This window comes from Apus apus, chromosome 20, assembly GCF_020740795.1.
Source record: "Apus apus isolate bApuApu2 chromosome 20, bApuApu2.pri.cur, whole genome shotgun sequence".
Taxonomy (NCBI): Eukaryota; Metazoa; Chordata; class Aves; order Apodiformes; family Apodidae; genus Apus; species Apus apus.
Genome location: NC_067301.1, coordinates 5,917,676 through 5,935,105, shown reverse-complemented (window position 1 = coordinate 5,935,105; position 17,430 = coordinate 5,917,676). Strand labels below are relative to the sequence as shown.

The window sequence follows — 17,430 nt, the reverse complement described above, 5'->3', positions numbered from 1 at the left end:
TGCCTTGTGCATGTGGCCCTTTCATACTCTTCTGACCAGTAAGTCACTGGCTGCTCCTGTAATTTCCAGGTCGAGGACATCATGTGCCAAGTGGCTGATGTCCCAGAGCAAATGATCCCTCGCTGACCCTGAGGTCCCACACACTGAGACAGTGTCTGGTTCAGCAGCAGTGCAAAAAACTGCCAACTGTGGAACAGCCCTGCTGCTTCTGCCTGTAGGGCTGTGAAGAAGGCTTCAGAGTACTGAAGGCAAAGAGTACTGAGCCTGGGAAATGACAGAAAATGAGCTCTTTGGGCAAAAAGTTGTAGAAGAAGATGGTCTTAGTCTTGGTCTGGCCCTAACCGAAGCTGCTGCTGCTCTGTCTTGGATCCTGAGCTCTTGCAGGGTGTGTTGGGGTGGCTGCCTTGAGTCTGTGGGTGCTCTCCTGGAGCTCTGTGCCCTCTTGTCCGGCAGTGAGCCCCAGGCACTGGCTCTGAAGCTTTTTGAAGAGTAAACACTGTTGGTTTGCTCTGCTCTGACCTCTCCCTCTGTTGTCCTGCTGTGTCTCCAAGCCAGCAAGAGCTGGTTAGCTCAGCGAGCTGCAGGACATGCCGAGTCTTTCCTTGTCCCATCAGTCCTGTGTGTGGAATACACTCATATTCCATATCCAGACCAGCTGAGTGGAGCAGGATTTCTGCTCTGTACATCCTCTCTTCTTTTTTTCCCCTTGATTTCCCTCCCAGGTCCAATCACTACACAAGTAGGAACCAGAATTAGGAGCCAGAGGCATGGGATTTCAAGCGTGTTATTATTAGGCCAACCAGGGTTTGATCTGTGCTGGTTAACTCCAGACACTGGAAACTTGCTTCCTCTGGAAAATCATCTTGTTTCATCTCTGGCCTCAAAAATGGCCTGAAATGCTTGTCCTGCAGCACAGCCTCTGGTTCTTAAATCCCTATTATTGATTCTTGTTGGCTTGCATTTTGTCAGCCTGCAGTTCTGCTGAGGTTAGGCTTCTGGTTTCTTTTCTTTCCCTGCCTGCCTTTCATTAATGAGACTTTTTCTGATTCTGCAGCATTCTGGGTGCTTTGCTTTTGCAAAGTGCAGGTTAAAAGCAGTTGCTGTGAATGCCTCCAGTGCTGCCTTGTTTTCTGCAAATGCCCCAGGGAAACAAAACTGGAGCGTTTCCCAGCGCCCGTCCCTGTCGCGCTCGTCCCTTGGCAGGCTCTTGGAGACCCTCAAGCCTCGTGCTGCTGTGTTTGTTCCTGATGTTTGCCAGGAAGCAGACTGTGCTCTGGGGAGAGGAGGCAGCTGGGAAGGTGAGGCTGGAGCCAAATCCCTGCCCTTCCCAGAGCAGAGCCTTGTCTGGCTGCACTTTGAACCCTGGAGGGGGTGGAGAGAAGCATGGTGGTGTCTGGCTCTCTGCCCAGCTGCAGCTTCCCAGCCGAGCAGGGACACCCCTCTGTGTGGGGCAGAGGCTTGGAGCCTGTGGGGCAGGATGAGGAGCCTGTTCTGGGCTGGCTGCAGCTGGCTGCTGCCCCGGGGAGCCGGGATCCGTGCTCCCAGGATCTCTGCCGTGACCACCGCACATCGCAGCCCGTGGTCCCCAGCTCTTCTGCCTGCCTCTGGCTCCTCGCCCAGTGTGTCTGTGGGGCTCCTTGGTTCCCCAGCCCCTCAACGCTGGGCCTCCCAGCTCAACGTGCCCCCCAGTGCCCTCATGGTGGCCCGGCCAGCAGGGATCTGCTCCATGATGAAACTGCCCATCCAGGCATCCGCGGAGGGGCTGGACGCGGCTTTCATCGGCGTCCCCTTGGACACGGGCACGTCCAACCGGCCAGGAGCCAGGTGAGGACTAGCTGGGGAAACCAGCCCTCCACTCCGTGGCCCTTCTTCCCCCCCCCCCCAGCCCTGGGTGTGCAATTGCTGGCATCAGGAATTCTGCCTGGCTGCTCCTCTGCCCAGGTTTGGCCCGCGCCAGCTGCGCGCGGAGTCGGCGATGCTCAGGAGGTACAACGGCAGCAGTGGCGCCGCGCCCTTCGACTCCCTGCGGGTGGCTGACCTGGGGGATGTCAATGTCAACCTCTACAACCTCCCCGACAGCTGCCGCCTCATCCGACAGGCCTACCAGCAGATCCTGGCCTCTGGCTGTGTGCCCCTCACCCTGGGTAAGGGCCCCAACACTCCCAGCCGTGCCACCGCGTCCCCCTGCTCCTCCAGATCCCCCCTCTCCTCCTGCCCCTGCTCTGCCCCACCTCAGTGGAAGGTGAGCGATGAATTTGTGGGGTGTTGTGCTAGTTGGTGGGCTGAATGGGTAAATTTACACCCTGTCTGCTGAGGTTCCTGCTGTCAGTGATGCCTTTTGTGTCAGAAGTGGGGAGAACGGGGCAGCCGAGAGGCTGTTCCGGTGCACGGCCTGAAGCTCAAGTGCAGATCCCGTGGGGATGGTGCTTTGGGTGTCCTGTTGAGCAGGACCTGAAGGAAGAGCAGTTTGTGCCCCTCTGAAAAGCCTGGAGCTTGAGTGAGCACCCAGCAGGGTGCTGCTTTGCATGGAGGTTGGGTGATTTGGGCATGTGTTCCAGTCTCACAGCTGTCACAGCTTGGCATCACTAGATGAGGAGAGTGCATAGAGTAACAAGGGGCAAATTACCAGGTACAGCCACCTCAGAAGTGACTTGAGCACCTGTTTATAACCCTGGGCAAGGCTTCTGCTCCGTGAGCTGCCCTTGTCAGCAGAATCATGTATCTCTTGTCCTCCCATTTTTCCTGCAGAGGGGAGAGAGGAAGCAACCTGCACCCAGGAGCCTCAGGTTTTCCTGGGGGAGGGAAGCCCTGGGGTGTATAAACAAGCACAGGATAAATGCAAGGTGGAAGGGGGGGTAAAATTCACCTGGGCACGACTTGATGAGTGCTGAGCTCTTCTTGCAGTGTGTTACACCCCCTTCCCTGTCCTGTTGTAGGTGGAGATCACACCATAACATACCCCATCCTCCAGGCCATGGCTGGAAAGTAAGTTTCTGAGCTGAAGATGTGGAGTAAAAGACCTGGGAAAGAGCCTGGTTTGTTGCCCACAGGGTTAGGTAGGAACTAACGAAAGCCGCCCTGTCTCGACTAGGCACGGTCCCGTGGGACTGGTGCATGTGGATGCTCACACTGACACTGGAGACACAGCCCTGGGGGAGAAGATCTACCACGGGACCCCCTTCCGGCGCTGCGTGGAGGAGGGGCTGCTGGACTGCAGCAGGGTGCTCCAGGTTGGCCTCCGAGGCTCCTCCTACGACCCCGACCCGTACCAGTACAGCCGGGAACAGGTACCCACAGCCCCAGGCCTGTGCCCAGCACTGCTGGCTGTCCCTGCCATTAACACTCCACTGCCCCATCCCTGGCAGTGTTGAAGGGCAGGTTGGATGGGGCTTGGAGCAACCTGGGCTGGTGGGAGGTGCCCCTGCCCATGCAGGGGGGGTGAGACTAGGTGGTCTTTAATGTCCCTTCCAACCCAAACCGTTCCGTGATTACTGTTCTCTTGGTTTTGCCCACCTTTCCCTCCTCCTCCGTCTCTCTGTGCTGCAGGGTTTCCGGGTGGTCCCAGCTGAAGAGTGCTGGGGGAAGTCCCTGGTGCCCCTGATGGAGGAGGTGAGGAGGCAGATGGGTGACAAGCCCGTCTACATCTCCTTTGATATTGACGGCCTGGACCCCGCATACGCGCCGGGCACCGGGACGCCAGAGGTCGCCGGGCTGACACCTGCACAGGTGAGGGGGGACACAGCTTCTTGTCCCAGTGGGAAAGGCATGTTTTTGCTCCTGTTAAGAGTTCGTGCCACCAGCTTAGGGGTTAGGGAGCATTTCGTGGTGATAATGAGGAAGGGAAACATTGAACTGATGTGATCTGGGCCGTCTAGGCTGGCTTTCCTTGGCTGCACAAGGGGAAAGCAGAGCCCTGACCAGTCCACTAGGTCTGGCCATTCCTCCATCAGATGCATTCCTCCATCAGATGCATTCCTCCATCAGATGCATTCCTCCATCCCAAACCTGCTCTTTTCTTCCCTAGGGCTTGGAGATTATCCGTGGCTGCCAAGGACTGAACATAGTGGGGTGTGACCTGGTAGAAGTGGCACCAATGTACGATGTCTCTGGTGAGTCTAAAGGCAGTTGAGAGCAGGACGTGTCCCTGGTGTGCCAGCTGAGTGCCAGGGGGTGAAGGCTGTTGGGCAACCATGGCTTGTTTCTTTTTCCCCCCACCTTTTTGCCTTTTCTTAGGTAACACAGCCCTCCTGGGGGCAAACCTGCTGTTTGAGATGCTGTGTGTCCTCCCTGGAGTGAAGACAATGTGAGGGCACCTCCCACCCCAGCCCAGGCTTTCCCTCTCCTCTTCCCCTTGAGCAGTTGGAGCAACCACAAGCTTTGCAGTAAGGAATAAAGGCCATTTACCCCTAGAAGAAGTAATTTGAAGCTGCTAAACTGTGGGTAGCAGATGAGTTTAGAAAGCTCATTTATCCAGTGTCTGTGGCTTTTGAGTTTTCCTGGGAAAGGAAAAGATGAGGCTGAGGGTGCTTTGCTTCCACAGCTGGAATCACTAGCCTGGCTCACAGGGACTTGGGGCAAAACTGTCATGGGGAAAAGGTTTTGTCCTCCAGCAGGAGGACAATGAAGGAGGGGCAGCCCAGGGTGGCCTGGGGCTTGTTGGGAGAGTAGGGGAATATCAGACATTTCCTGATACAGAGAGAGTAGGGGGATATCAGGTATTTCCTGATACAGAGAGTAGGGGGAGATCAGGTATTTCCTGCTGGGGATAACCAGGCATCTCCTGTGACAGGAGTGGTTTGGTTATACTCCTGGAATTCCCAAGCTGAGGGTCCATGGAAAAAACAGAGCCACCTCCTCCCCACATTAAAATAGTTTATTTTGGTTGCGAATCTGTAGTTGTCTTAAAACAAAATGACATCAGTGCCTGTTCACAGATACAAATCAAAAAAAGAAAAAGAGACCAAAAAAACACACCCGAAATTAAAAGAAAAAAAGACATGTTTGCCAAATAAGTTAATTTCCCCTCCCCAGTATCAAAAGTGCAAAATATGTACCTAGTTTGCAGTCCTGCTTCTCAGGCTGTTGGTGCCCTGGCTCTCTGGGTGCTCTGCAGAGGGGAGGCAGCCCCTGCACGCTGGCTGCAGGGAGAAGTTTTGGTACAACCCTTCAGTGAGGGCCTGGATCAGCTTGGGATTGGTGTGTGAGTGCTGGGATCTCACTGGAACAGTGCACTGGGGCTGGATTGCCTCAGTCTTGGGATGCAAAGCAGCAGAAGGGTCAGGCGGGCCGTGGTGCGGGACCGCTGGAGGTGGCAGGGTAGGGGATTATTGGGGAATGGTGACTGCTGGGAGAGGACAGATGGACTTTGGGCTCTCCTACAAGGAGGTGAGCACCCAGTGCTCCATGAGGGACACCAAAGGTAGCTGAATGAGGGGGTGACAACAGCTGCTTCAGCCCATGAGAGAAGTTTTTTCCATAAAAGAGCGACACAAGCTGAGTCTGACCTGGTTAAAGGAGGGGAAGGGCAGAGTTAAAGCTCAACAGGAACCATCTCAACTACTGCTGGCCAGGGTGGACTGCTCCAAGCACTCCTTAAACAAGGTTCAGGCTAACAGGGGAGGTCATCTGTGCTAAAAAGAAAATTTAAACAAGGATTGCAGCAGTTGTGCAGCACACAAGTGTATTTTGAAGGCCCTATCTTCCTACTTGGGGCAGGGCTGTAGCACAGCTAGGCACTTCTTCCAACTTGTCAAGGGTTGTTCTTCTGGTTACTGACTGGCTGAAGAGACATCAGAGACCCAGAGAGTATTATTTTTTGCTTCTGCAAGCATTTAAAAAAAAAGTGATGTGGAGCCTTCCACAGGGCTACAACCTTATTCTAACCATGTCCTGCACGAGGGGGGAAGCACAAGAGTGCGACGGCCCAATGAAAATGAAATCTAGCAGCACCAGGCTGGGCTTTCATTCCCCCTACTGCTCTATTTCAGCAGTACAGATGCACCTCAGAGCTCCTGGGCAAGGAAAAGACCTTGTCTTCCTTCCCTCTGCTTCAGTGCCTCATTCGTGCAAGCTGCTGAGCTCAAAGGAAGCAACCTCAGGTAGGGCGGGGTGGAAGCATGGCAGCCTTTATTTGGAAGTACATTTACACGGAGAGTTGTGGTGGTGGTGGCATCGTGCCCATCTGCTCCCAGGGCAGGGGGAATGCAGCAAGCCAAGGGTTTGTGAGCAGCTACCTGATGTAGGCAGTAACATGACTTGAGCATTCCTGGATTTTGTAGGGGATGGGCAGCAGGCTCAGAGCTGGGAGCACTGCTAGAGCAGAGGAGGAACCAAACCCTGGGCCTGAAGGCTCTGCTAGCTTCACACAGACTTCTAAAAAAGGGGAAAAAAACCCCACAACCCTCAACTGCAACAAAGAAAAACACAAGGCAGCAGCAACCTCTGTGTTGAGAAACCAAGTCTTGTGGCAAGAAGGGGACAAGTGAGAGGCTGAAACCAAGTGTCTGAGCCCCATGTCTCACCCACAGGGAAGCGATGGTTGGATGGCAACAGCCCTGCTGGGGCAACGTTTTAAGAATACAAGTGACAAAGAATTGGGTTCCTTGATACAAAGAAAGGTTGGTTTGTACTACAAATGTCAGGGTGTTGGAAAGGAGCCCAGACTGAGCCTCCTAGCATCTAGGTAGAGGTTTGGTTTTTACACATCTACTGGCTCATAGCAGCTCACACCTACAATCTGAGGACACAAAGTTATGGCTCTAGGAGACATCATCTAAACTCGACAGAAGCAGAAAGGCATCTGAAAAAACCAATGTGACATTTAAATGGCTCAACACCTTTACAGTAGTTATGGCCGTGCAAAAGCCCTTCCCTCCCTGGTTATGATCTGGCTGGTGAAGCTGCATGTGGAACAGGAGGAGCATGAACCATGCAGATCACCTACGAGCCCACACCACGGGTGAGTCCCAGCTACAGGTTTGCTACGAGGGAGAAGCTCCCAACTCTAAATCACTTACCATGGGGAACGCTGACAGAGCAGGACTGCCTGGTGGGAGGAGGCCCTCTGGGGAGGGCAGGGCCTGGGAGGGTCTGCAGGGTCTTGCACCATGCACCATAGGCCAAGCAGATGGGGAAGGGGAGAGAGAACCACGACCCGACCTGCATCACCGGCCGCGTTCGTCCCAGGCCGAGTCACCGCGGCAGAGAAGTCACAGGTTGTTCTTCAACTGAGGCAAAACGAGATGGAACATGGGGGTGACTCAGGAAGCAGATGTGGCAGGACAAGAAGGGAAAACCAGACTTCTTGGCTCTTCAGTAGTAGGATGTCCAAATGCACAAAGGAGTTGGTGGAGGGAATTCCGGCACGCTCGGTTGCGCTCCCGGGCTCCGGACACGGGGAGATATTTTCTAGTTGCTGGCCCGAGGAGAGTTCATCTAAAACCTAAGGTCCATTTGTCACACTTCAGTGTGTGTGTTCCTGGAAAGGGCTGGCCCTTGTCATCTTCATAAAAAGTTTGTCTGTTAGAATCTCTTTAAGATCCCTCAGTCTAGTGTGGGCCACGAGGGGATATAGAACCTCTGTAAGGAGCCCTCCAGGAGCCGTTCCATCCAGAAGGACAATTTGTGTAATTTGTTTTTAATGGATCTAGATCCCGGGCTGCAGGAGGATTTCCCTCTGGCTTCTGTGTGTAGTGAGGAATCATAATCCTCACCTGATCCCAGGGTCCCCCCCTCATCCCCTGATCTGTGGGGCTTGAAGAGGCAGAAGTATTTCTTGTGGCCGTTCAGAGCCAGGACGTAGCCCGTGTAGTCGCGCTCGAGGAAATGCTTGTCGTACTGGTTTGGGATGGGGGCTGCATCCTGGGCAAACTCCAACAGGTACTCCAGCCATCCTCGGTGCTTGTCCAGGCTGAGGAAGGAGAAATGGAGAGAGCTGCTCCTGGGGGAAGAGCAGAGAAGCAGGGTTAGAAGATCTCCTATGTCAGGCCCGATTCCCACCAGACAGGTACACGTTTACAGACAAGGGCAGGCACGGTGCTGTGTCACCACAGCTCCCAGTTCAGCACAGGTGACAATGACCTCATGTGCAGTGCTGCTGGAATGTGGGTCCAGCCAAAGTGGCCACAGTGCCAGACCTTCATCAAGCAGGGCTTTGAAAGGCCACTGGTTGCCACTAATGAGCGTGGAGGCTCACCAGAAGTGTCCCCTCCTAACTTGTCACCACAGCAGCGTTACCCAAGTTGTGCAACCAGTAACAGAAACCCAGGAGAGGGCCCCTGCCTACCCTGTGAAGGTGTAGACTTCCAGGGCAAACTTCTGGAGGAGGGCAGTTTTGGTGGAGTTGGACAGGATCAAGACCACGTTCATGTGACCCGGCCTCAGGCGCACCAAGTTACTGTTGTAGTTGATGTCTGTGAGCTCAGTCACCTCAACAAAGCCCTTCTTGGGAATCCTGCTGCAACAAGAACAGTGAGAGAGTGAGAAGGGATGGAGGGAACAGGAGCAGCTGAAGATGGAGAAACCTTGAGCTCATTCCCTGTCCCCTCACACCAAACTGTCCCTCTGCCCTGGAGCTAAAGGCAGGTTAATCAGTGTAACAGCCAGACTTGGCTCTTCCTCAACAACTCAGACCTTTTGACCTTTCCCTGAGGATTTTGTCTGGGACAGACAGTGGGAATCAATAATGAAGTTTGACCACCCCTGTTCTGGCTGGGCCCAGCTCAGACACTTCTCTCTGTGCTCTCACTGCACAGATGCTCCCTGAGCAGTCATTCAGCAGAAGACATTTCTGGAGAAACTGGAGGAGGAACCTGTTACTCTCTTTGCTGAAGCTCGTGTCATTCTTCTCAGTCTTTGTGGCAGTTTCTTCTTTCTCAGAAGGAAGAGAGTCCCTCGTGTCACTCGAATCACTGCAAGGGAAGATTGTTTTGTGTGTGGTTAAGGTGCCAGATTGGCCTGAGGTGCATTGGTTGGGCCATAAGATCTTCTTGGAGGTCCTGGCACTCACCTGAAAGCCTGGACAATAACAGTGCCAAAGAGAATGAAGAGGGCAGAGAAGAGCAGGGACAGCAGTGGCATCATTTCTCGCCTGAGGGGACATTTGCAAACACCAATTAGGTCCCTGAGTCGTGCAGTTCCCACTCAAATTCCAGTTCCTCTCCACCTCAGGGAACACCAGTGAAGTGTCCCCAGAAACTCAGCTCCTTTTCTGGGGTCTTAAAAGGCGATCGAGACTTTGAGCATTGTCCTGCTCCCACCACAAGGAGGGGAAGAAAACCAATTTGAAAATAAGGCAAGAAGGAAGTGCTGAAAAACAACTGATCGTTGTTTTCAGGAGCTCAGTGTCCACCCTCAGCCTCAAGGTACTGGAGGCAGAAGCTAACACCTCTGTGTCAGCATGCTTCAGTTAAACCTCCAGGGAGTCCAGGCACCAGTGTGCTAGGATATGTTCTGGGTTCCTGGTAATAAGAACCTGGTTCTGCTGTGCATCTGAACAAGGTGACAGCAAATCCTCCTCCCTCCCCAGACCAGTTAACACCCAAGCCATACCAGTTGCTGTGAAACAAACTGTCCCAGCAGTCTGTGATATATTCCAGGGTGGAGTAGAGCCATCGGATAAGGAACATCTGTTTAAAAAGAAACAAAAGCAAATGAGAAACCCCCTCTTCAGAGCCCTGGTAGGACTCCCACCCCTGAAACAGAACCTTGGGCCAAATCAGCTTTGAAGCATGCCATGAGCTTCCTTCCATGAGTGAGAAACCCTTTGAGAATCTTGTCTTGGTCTTTTAAAATACACCTCATGCTCATGAGCAACCATAATGTCCCAAAAGCTAAGGCAGCTGTTGGGCAGCTGGAAGGGCCGTGCACTTACAGGAGCCAGCTCATCATTCAGGTCTGCCAGGACAGTCTCTGCAGAGAGCAGGCCAGGGTCTGTCCTCAGCTGGTCCACGAGATCCAGGAGGATGAAGTTGTCCTCATTGCTGCCTTGCCAGGCCTCCTCCAAGGTTTTATAGGCGACCTTCCCGGCATCGTTGCGTCTCTCCAAGATGACCACCTGGGCAAGATGTCAGAGAGGTTCTTTGTACTAGACAGACATTACACTTCAAATCACTGCCCAGAATTTGGGGTCAGGTCAAGGCACAACACCCTAGAGAAAGTGGTGCCAGTTAGGATGACAGGTGAAAAGAAGGGGGACAGAAAAACCAAAGGGAAACCCTCACGGCTGGTTTTCCCCGATACTTCTCCTCGTCCATCAACAAGGTGTCTGCAAACTCCGGCTGCCGGTCGCTGTAGATGTGCACAAACCTCAGGGTGTCTTTGGTGTTGGCCACAGCAAAACTCAAAAACGCCTCGTATGCCTCAGCAAACTTGTCACCTTCTCCAGTAAGCAAGACCACACAGTGCCTGGGCAACACAACGAGATGGGGGATAAGGAGCCATTTCTGGACATGAAAGGAAAACAATCATCCCCTTCCACAAGCCAGGATGATCCCCAAGAGCCAGAAGCTCATCAAACAGTGTGGATACTCAGTGTGATCCAATGTTTCCCTTCTCCCTCAGAACTAGACAGGGTGGCTTTAGGAGCAGCCCCAGAGCCTGAGGGAACAAAACATGGGGATGTGTCACCCATGGAGCCTTACTTGCGCTGGCGGTGTGACTTCTTCACAGGACACAGCTCCTGGAACAGCCTCTGGTTGGTGAGCCTGGCCACCATGAGGAACTTATTCTGGGAAAGGAAGTCATCAATGAGCTGCTTCTTCATGTCTCGTGCCTGGTGAAGAAAAAGAAAGCAGAGAACTAAGCAGGATGAGGAGAGTAGAGCTGCTGTGACATTCTTGTCTGGGGCCTGGGAAGGTTGCCAGCCACCACAGTCCTCGGTGAAATCATCTGAGATATTTTGAGGCCCTGAGACCAAGAAGATACACGCAGCCAACCTTCTCAAATGGTCAGATGCCATAGCTGAAGCCTACTGAGCTCCCTCCCTCCTAAGAGTACCTCTCTGCCTCTGCTGAAGCCCTGGTTTCTGCTGAGCACAAACGCTGGTTACTCTGAAACGCGCTGCTGACCAACCCCTCAGCACGAGCTCGGTCAGAAAGCCCTCAACGTGGCCACAGAAGCTCCCAGAGAGGTTCTGCAATACCTGCACCACGTCAGCAGGCCTGTCGATGTGCTCCTTGAAGATCATCATGGTGGGAGTGTAGACGTTGATGTTGTACTGCCGGGACAGCTCCTCAGTGCCTCGGAGTCCCACGTAGACGTAACCGAAGGACAGGTAATCGCGGTAGGCAAAGGCAGTCAGCTGGGGGAGGGAGCACCAGGGTGGGCTGACAGGAGACAGCAAACATGTTCTCCCCCCAGTGCCCCTTGTCCTGTCACTGGGCACCCCTGAGAAGAGTCTGGCCCCATCCTCCTGACACCCTCCTGGAGATATTTATAAGCGTTGATGAGATCCCCCCTCAGGCTCCTCCTCTCCAGCTGAGCAGCCCCAGCTCTCCCAGCCTTTCCTCACAGGCAGATGCTCCAGCCCCCTCAGCATCTCAGTGCCCTGTGCTGGACTCATTCCAGTAGTTCCTTGTCCTCATGAGCTGGGGAGCTCAGAACTGGACCCAGTTCTCCAGAGGGCAGAGTAGAGGAGCAGGAGAACCTCCTTCAACCTGCTGGCCACGCTCTTCTTAATGCACCCCTGGAGGCCATTGGCCTTCTTGGCCACAAGGGCACACTGCTGGCTTGTGGGCAGCCAGTTGTCCACCAGGACCCTCAGGTCCTTCTCCCCAGAGCTGCCCTCCAGCAGGACAGCCCCCAGCCTCTGCTGATCCATGGGTTTGTTCCCCCCCAGATGCAGGACTTCACAGCAGATGCAGGATGGGGCTTGGAGCAACCTGGCCTAGTGGGAGGTGTCCCTGCCCATGCAGGGGGGTTGGATTTAGATGATCTTTAAAGTCCCTCCAAACCATTCCAGGATTCCATTATGATTCCATGATACCACCTTTCAGCTGGAACAGCTGGGTTTCTAGTCAACAACACAGGGGTAGAATCTCCTTACCTTATATAACAGTGGCACAACTGGCATGTGGTCAAACAGAAGGACGTGGGGCTTGTTTTCCTTCTTCCAGTTGGAGAGAAACTGGATGTAGTTTTTATCTGTGACCTGTGAACAGGAGCAGCACAGGCAGTTGAACCTCAGAGCCATTAGACACATGTGCTGCAGGATGAGATGTCTGAGTGGACAACAGAGCCTGGAAAAGCTGTCTGGGCATTAGAGAGCAGCCTGTGGGTTTCTCCTCCAACAGCTGTGCCTGAGCTGGGCTTCTCTGATGCAGGAGATGAGCTGAAACCATCAGGCTTAACCCCCACCAGCCCCTCTAGTTACTGCACCCTCTGCTTGCTGGCTTGTTTCAAGCCAACGTTGAGGTCATTTTCCTTCTCATCACTGTTCACTGGGGCCATTTGCTTTATCTACAGTGTAAGCCAGGAGTTCTCAGGCTTCTGGGAGCCCCATCATACCTGCCCTGGGTCAGCTTCACTATCTCTTTGACCTAAGGAAGGAGATAAAAGGGAGTTGACAGCCCCTTTAGGAGCCCCCGGGGAGGGGAACAGACTGAACTCTGTGAGGAACCTCTGCAGGAAGCAAAATGGCTGCTTGAGCCCTGGCAAGGGCCAGGAGACCCTGCTTTTGGGGTGAGAACACAAATACCTGGAGGGCAGCAAGTCAAAGGGGCTGTTGGAAGGGAACAAGGTCTTCTGTCCTCGCTGAAGACCCCAAGGGAAAACCAGGTGAGGTGAGCAAGGCTCCAGGGAGAGGACAGGCAGGTAGGGGTGGCCCAGCCACAGGGCCCTGCAAGGGCTCTGCCAAAAACAACCCAGAGAGGCTCCAAGGCAGGATTTTTTTTGTATCTGGCAGGAGGTTTTACCTCTGACTTTGAAAGGACTCAAAGCTGCCAGCTCCAGTTTCAAAGGTCAGAATGAAAACTGGAGGAAAAGAAACAACAGGGGGTCTCTGTGGCAGTGAGTTTTAGACTGAAATTAGTGAGTGGGCCTGAAGTGAAGGTTCTTAAGTGAAGGTCCTTAAGTGAAGGTCCAAGAAAGGAGAAGGGAAGTGAAATCCAGCAGCAGGCAGGGCATGATGATGACAGGTTCCTAACCCAGGGGCAGGTTTCCTGCAGTGCTGGCAGCCCTGGGGTGTTAGAGCAGGGAGAGCAGCCAGCACAGAGCTGGTGTCATGGTATAGTAGCACCTTGTGGAAGGAGAAGAATTCTGGAGCTGCTGGGTGATGGTTTCCCCCAACTCCAGGGTTTGGAGCTGTGATGACAGCTCCAAATGCCTTGCTCCATCAGCTCAGCTCATGGGCTGAATGAAAGAGATGAGCCACAAAAGCTCTGAGGAGGGAGCAGTACCCGGCCCAGCCACCAGCAGGAGCACCCGATCCTACCTTCTCCACGAGATTCCCTGGCAGAAGGTTCTCCACAAACTGCCGCAGGTTTTCCCGAAGGACAGCGTTGTGGAAGAAGGTGATTTTCCCATTGATGAGCCCCAGCAGGGAGGGGGTGCTGTGAGCCCCCAGGTGATGGGCCAGGCGCCTCTCGTAGCCTGCGTGCACCACCCCGATCCCCACCCCTGCAGGAGGGAGAGAGGGCTCAGGGGGGACATCCCAGCACCCCAAAAGACCTCGGGGGAAATAAAGGAGGCTGCAGAGTTGTTCCCTTGCTCAGCTTCATGGAATAGTTTGGGTTGGAAGGAAGCTTAAAGATCATCCAACCCCCCTGCACGGGCAGGGACACCTCCCACCAGCCCAGGTTGCTCCAAGCCCCATCCAACCTGCCCTTCAACACTGCCAGGGATGGGGCAGCCACAGCTTCCCTGGGCAACCTGGGCCAGGGTCTCACCACCCTCACAGGGAAGAATTTCCTCCTCATGTCCAACCTAAACCTGCCCTTCAACACCCCCAGGGATGGGGCAGCCACAGCTTCCCTGGGCAACCTGGGCCAGGGTCTCACCACCCTCACAGCCAAGAATTTCCTCCTCATGTCCAAACTCAATCTCCCCTCTGCCAGTTTTAATCCCTCCCCCCTTGTCCTCTCCCTCCCTGCCCTTGTCCCAAGCCCCTCCCCAGCTTTCCTGGAGCCCCTTCAGGCACTGGAAGGTGCTCTAAGCTCTCCCTGGAGCTTTCTCCTCTCCAGGCTGAACAATCCCATCCTTACCCAGCACCTCCAACTCCTGAGCCACTTCCTTCCACACTGGCTCGATGTGGATGCAGCTGAAACACCAGTCAGAGGTGATTTTAATCAGGTAAGGCTTCTTGAAACTGTCTGGCACGATTTCATGGATGTAGTGGGAATAATGGAGCAAATACTTCTCGTCGGACGTGTCCCGCCTCTCGGAATTGAAAGGGAAATGGAAGAAGGACTCATCAAAGTAGAAGCCTTCATGGAAGTGGTGGAACTGGCGTTGCTGGGAGTAGCCTTGACCTTCCCCAGCAGCTCCATAACGGTCAAAGTTGGCCCTTTTTTCCTCGTTGGAGAGAATCTGGGAAAGGGATGAGAGAGGAATCACTGCCTGAAGCTGTGGAGGGGAAGTGCCCTGAGAAGAATCCCTGAGGAATTAAGTGCAGCTGCACAGGGGTGGGTGAGGGGGGAACACAAAGTGATGGTTCCCTTTTCCAGAGGATTTATCCCTCCCAACACTGTGTGAGAGGGATAAATCCTCTGGAAAAGGGAACCATCAGCATGTTGTGAGGGATAAACCCTCTGGAAAAGGGAACCATCAGCACGTTGGGAGGGATAAACCCTCTGGGAAAAGGAACTATCACATTGGGAGGGATAAATCCTCTGGAAAAGGGAACCAACAGCACGTTGGGAGGGATAAATCCTCTGGAAAAGGGAACCATCAGCACGTTGGGAGGGATAAATCCTCTGGGAAAGGGAACCATCAGCACGTTGGGAGGGATAAATCCTCTGGAAAAGGGAACCATCAGCATGTTGGGAGGGATAAACCCTCTGGAAGAGGGAACCAACAGCATGTTGGGAGGGATAAACCCTCTGGAAAAAGGAACTATCACATTGAGAGGGATAAATCCTCTGGAAAAGGGAACTATCACGTTGCTTCCAAGCTTACTCAGCCTGAACATCAATTCCTAGAGCAGCTTTGGAGCATCCAGGGTTTTCCCAGCTCCAAAATTTTTACCCAGCAGCCAGATCCCCACAGGGGGACTGTGTTTTTCCAGCTGGGAGATGAGGATTTGCTTGATTTCAGCTCCTTTAGGGAAGTTTTGGGTCAGCTGCTGCAAACTGGGGCAGCTGATTCCAAGAGGAGGAGCCATGTGGAAAGAACGACTTCTGGGAAGAATAATTAGAAGTGACTAATCACCCTGTGGTGATTAATGCTGCTTCTGTCACCCCCTTAAATGGCACCCAGTTATGTGGGGCTCAGGCAACACCCCCCCCCCTGCATCCCCTTCCTTTTGAGGCATTTTAGGGTGAAAAGGGTAAACCTGGAGGAAAATATTTGTGGCCAAGGCCAAGCTGGTGTCATCCAGTCTGGAGAAATAAGGTCACTTGACTCCCAGTGACAGCAGGAATTTAGGAAGAAGAGCACGTTACCTCGTAGGCCTTGCTGATCTGGATGAATTTGTCCTCTGCTCCTGGGTCCTTGTTTTTGTCAGGGTGCCTGTGAGGCAGAACAGGAGGAATCGTGGAATTATGGAATGGTTTGGGTTGGAGGGACCTTCAAGATCATCTAGATCCAACCCCCTGCATGGGCAGGGACACCTCCCACCAGCCCAGGCTGCTCCAAGCCCCATCCAACCTGCCCTTCAACACTGCCAGGGATGGGGCAGCCACAGCTTCCCTGGGCACCCTGGGCCAGGCTCTCACCACCCTCACAGCCAAGACCTTCCTCCTCATGTCCAACCTAAATCTCCCCTCTTCCAGTTTCAATCCATTCCCCCTCATCCCATCACTCCCAAAGTCCCTCCTCAGCTTTCCTGGAGCCCCTTCAGGCACTGGAAGGTGCTCTAAGGTCTCCCCGGATCCTTCCCTTCTCCAGGCTGAACAATCCCATCTTTTCCACCAGGAAAAAGGGGGTTGGGGGAGGGGGAGGTGACAGGCAAGCTGTCGCCCTCCCTGCAGATCCCAGAGGGATGGGGAAAGTCCTGCAGCCACACTCCCTCGGGCTGAGATAAGATTTTACTCCTGGCACGTGCTCTCCCTGCCCAAACCCCATCCCAAAAGCCCAGGAGATGTGCCAATGCCCCTGCAGACCTGTCACAGGATCCCAGAGTGGTGGGGTTGGATGGAACCTCTGGAGATCAACCAGTCCAACCCCCTGCTAGAGCAGGATCCCCTAGAGCAGATCCCACAGGAACACATCCAGGTGGGGTTGGAATGTCTCCAGGGATGGAGACTCCACAGCCTCCCTGGGCAGCCTGTCCCAGGGCTCTGGGACCCTCAGAGTCCAGAAGTATTTCCTTACATTCAGGTTAAACCTCCTGTGCTCCAGTTTGTGCCCATTGCCCCTTGTCCTGTCCCTGGACACCCCTGAGAAGACTCTGTCCCTCCACCTGATCCCATCTGACCCAACTGCCAACAGCCCAAGCATGGGGTCAGGGGATGTGCATCTCCCCTACATGCTGCATCCCTCCTGCCCTCCCTCCCAGCACAGCCCCTGGGGGGTGTCTCAGGTTCCAGCAGCTCTGCCTGAGGCTGTTTTCTGAGGCTCCCCAGCACAACACTCATGGATCCAACACCTTTCCCTTCAGCACAGGGCCTGGGTTGCCCTCAGACACCCCTGTAGCAACCTGAGACCTGGATGCTGAGGCATGAAATGTTCCCGGTCGAGTCAGGGAGAACTTCACCCCCCCCACCCCCCCGCCCCGAGGGTTTTATCACCTGGATCGCCGGCGTGAAGGTGCCTGCTGGGTGTCCTGGGCCAGGAGAAGACCCAGTGCTCGGCTCCGGCTGCCAGACGAGGTGGCTCTGGCAGGGACAGCCAGGTAAGGCGGCCGATGCCACCACCCAGCAGCGGCACCGCTGCTCAGAGCGCAGTGACACCCCAAGGGAGGCCGATCCACACCGTCCCTGCGTCCTCCCCCGTGTCCCTGTGTCCCCGCGCCGCCCTGTCCGACCCCCCCCCCCCCGGTGCCGGCGGGACGCCGAGAGCCCGGCGCGGCGGGCAGGCACCTACCACTCCCGGGCCAGACGCTTGTAGGCCTTCTTGATGTCGGCCTGGCGGCAGCTCCGGCCCACCCCCAGGACGCGGTACGGGTCGAAGTCTCCCGCCGCCGCCTGCGCTCCCAGCGCCGCCAGCAGCAGCAGCAGCAGAGCGGCGGCCCAGCCCAGCCCGGCCCGGCCCGGCTCCATGGCCCGGCAGCGGGGAGCGGGGACCGGCCGGGGCCGCGGACGGACGGACGGGCCGCCCTCCCCTCACCCACCCGCC

General features: G+C 54.7%; 2 protein-coding genes across 2 annotated transcripts; one reads left to right on the top strand and one right to left on the bottom strand.

The window, feature by feature from the left end:
• The first annotated feature begins 1,400 nt into the window (after positions 1 to 1,400).
• On the top strand, positions 1,401 to 4,889 carry AGMAT (agmatinase). Its single transcript, XM_051637120.1, has 7 exons — positions 1,401 to 1,824; positions 1,942 to 2,144; positions 2,937 to 2,985; positions 3,092 to 3,230; positions 3,547 to 3,726; positions 4,025 to 4,109; positions 4,234 to 4,889. The coding sequence occupies exons 1-7, from the start codon at positions 1,478 to 1,480 to the stop codon at positions 4,305 to 4,307; spliced, it is 1,077 nt and encodes a 358-aa protein (XP_051493080.1). The 5' UTR covers positions 1,401 to 1,477; the 3' UTR covers positions 4,308 to 4,889.
• Positions 4,856 to 17,411, bottom strand: DNAJC16 (DnaJ heat shock protein family (Hsp40) member C16). The gene is made up of 14 exons (XM_051637109.1): positions 17,179 to 17,411; positions 15,597 to 15,663; positions 14,199 to 14,523; positions 13,430 to 13,614; positions 12,044 to 12,148; positions 11,141 to 11,299; positions 10,641 to 10,771; positions 10,221 to 10,404; positions 9,872 to 10,054; positions 9,550 to 9,626; positions 9,008 to 9,088; positions 8,811 to 8,909; positions 8,285 to 8,455; positions 4,856 to 7,939 (listed from the first exon to the last, which is right to left on the bottom strand). Exons 1-14 carry the CDS (start codon positions 17,352 to 17,354, stop codon positions 7,543 to 7,545), a joined length of 2,340 nt encoding a protein of 779 aa, XP_051493069.1. The 5' UTR covers positions 17,355 to 17,411; the 3' UTR covers positions 4,856 to 7,542.
• Between the last annotated feature and the right edge of the window lie 19 nt (positions 17,412 to 17,430).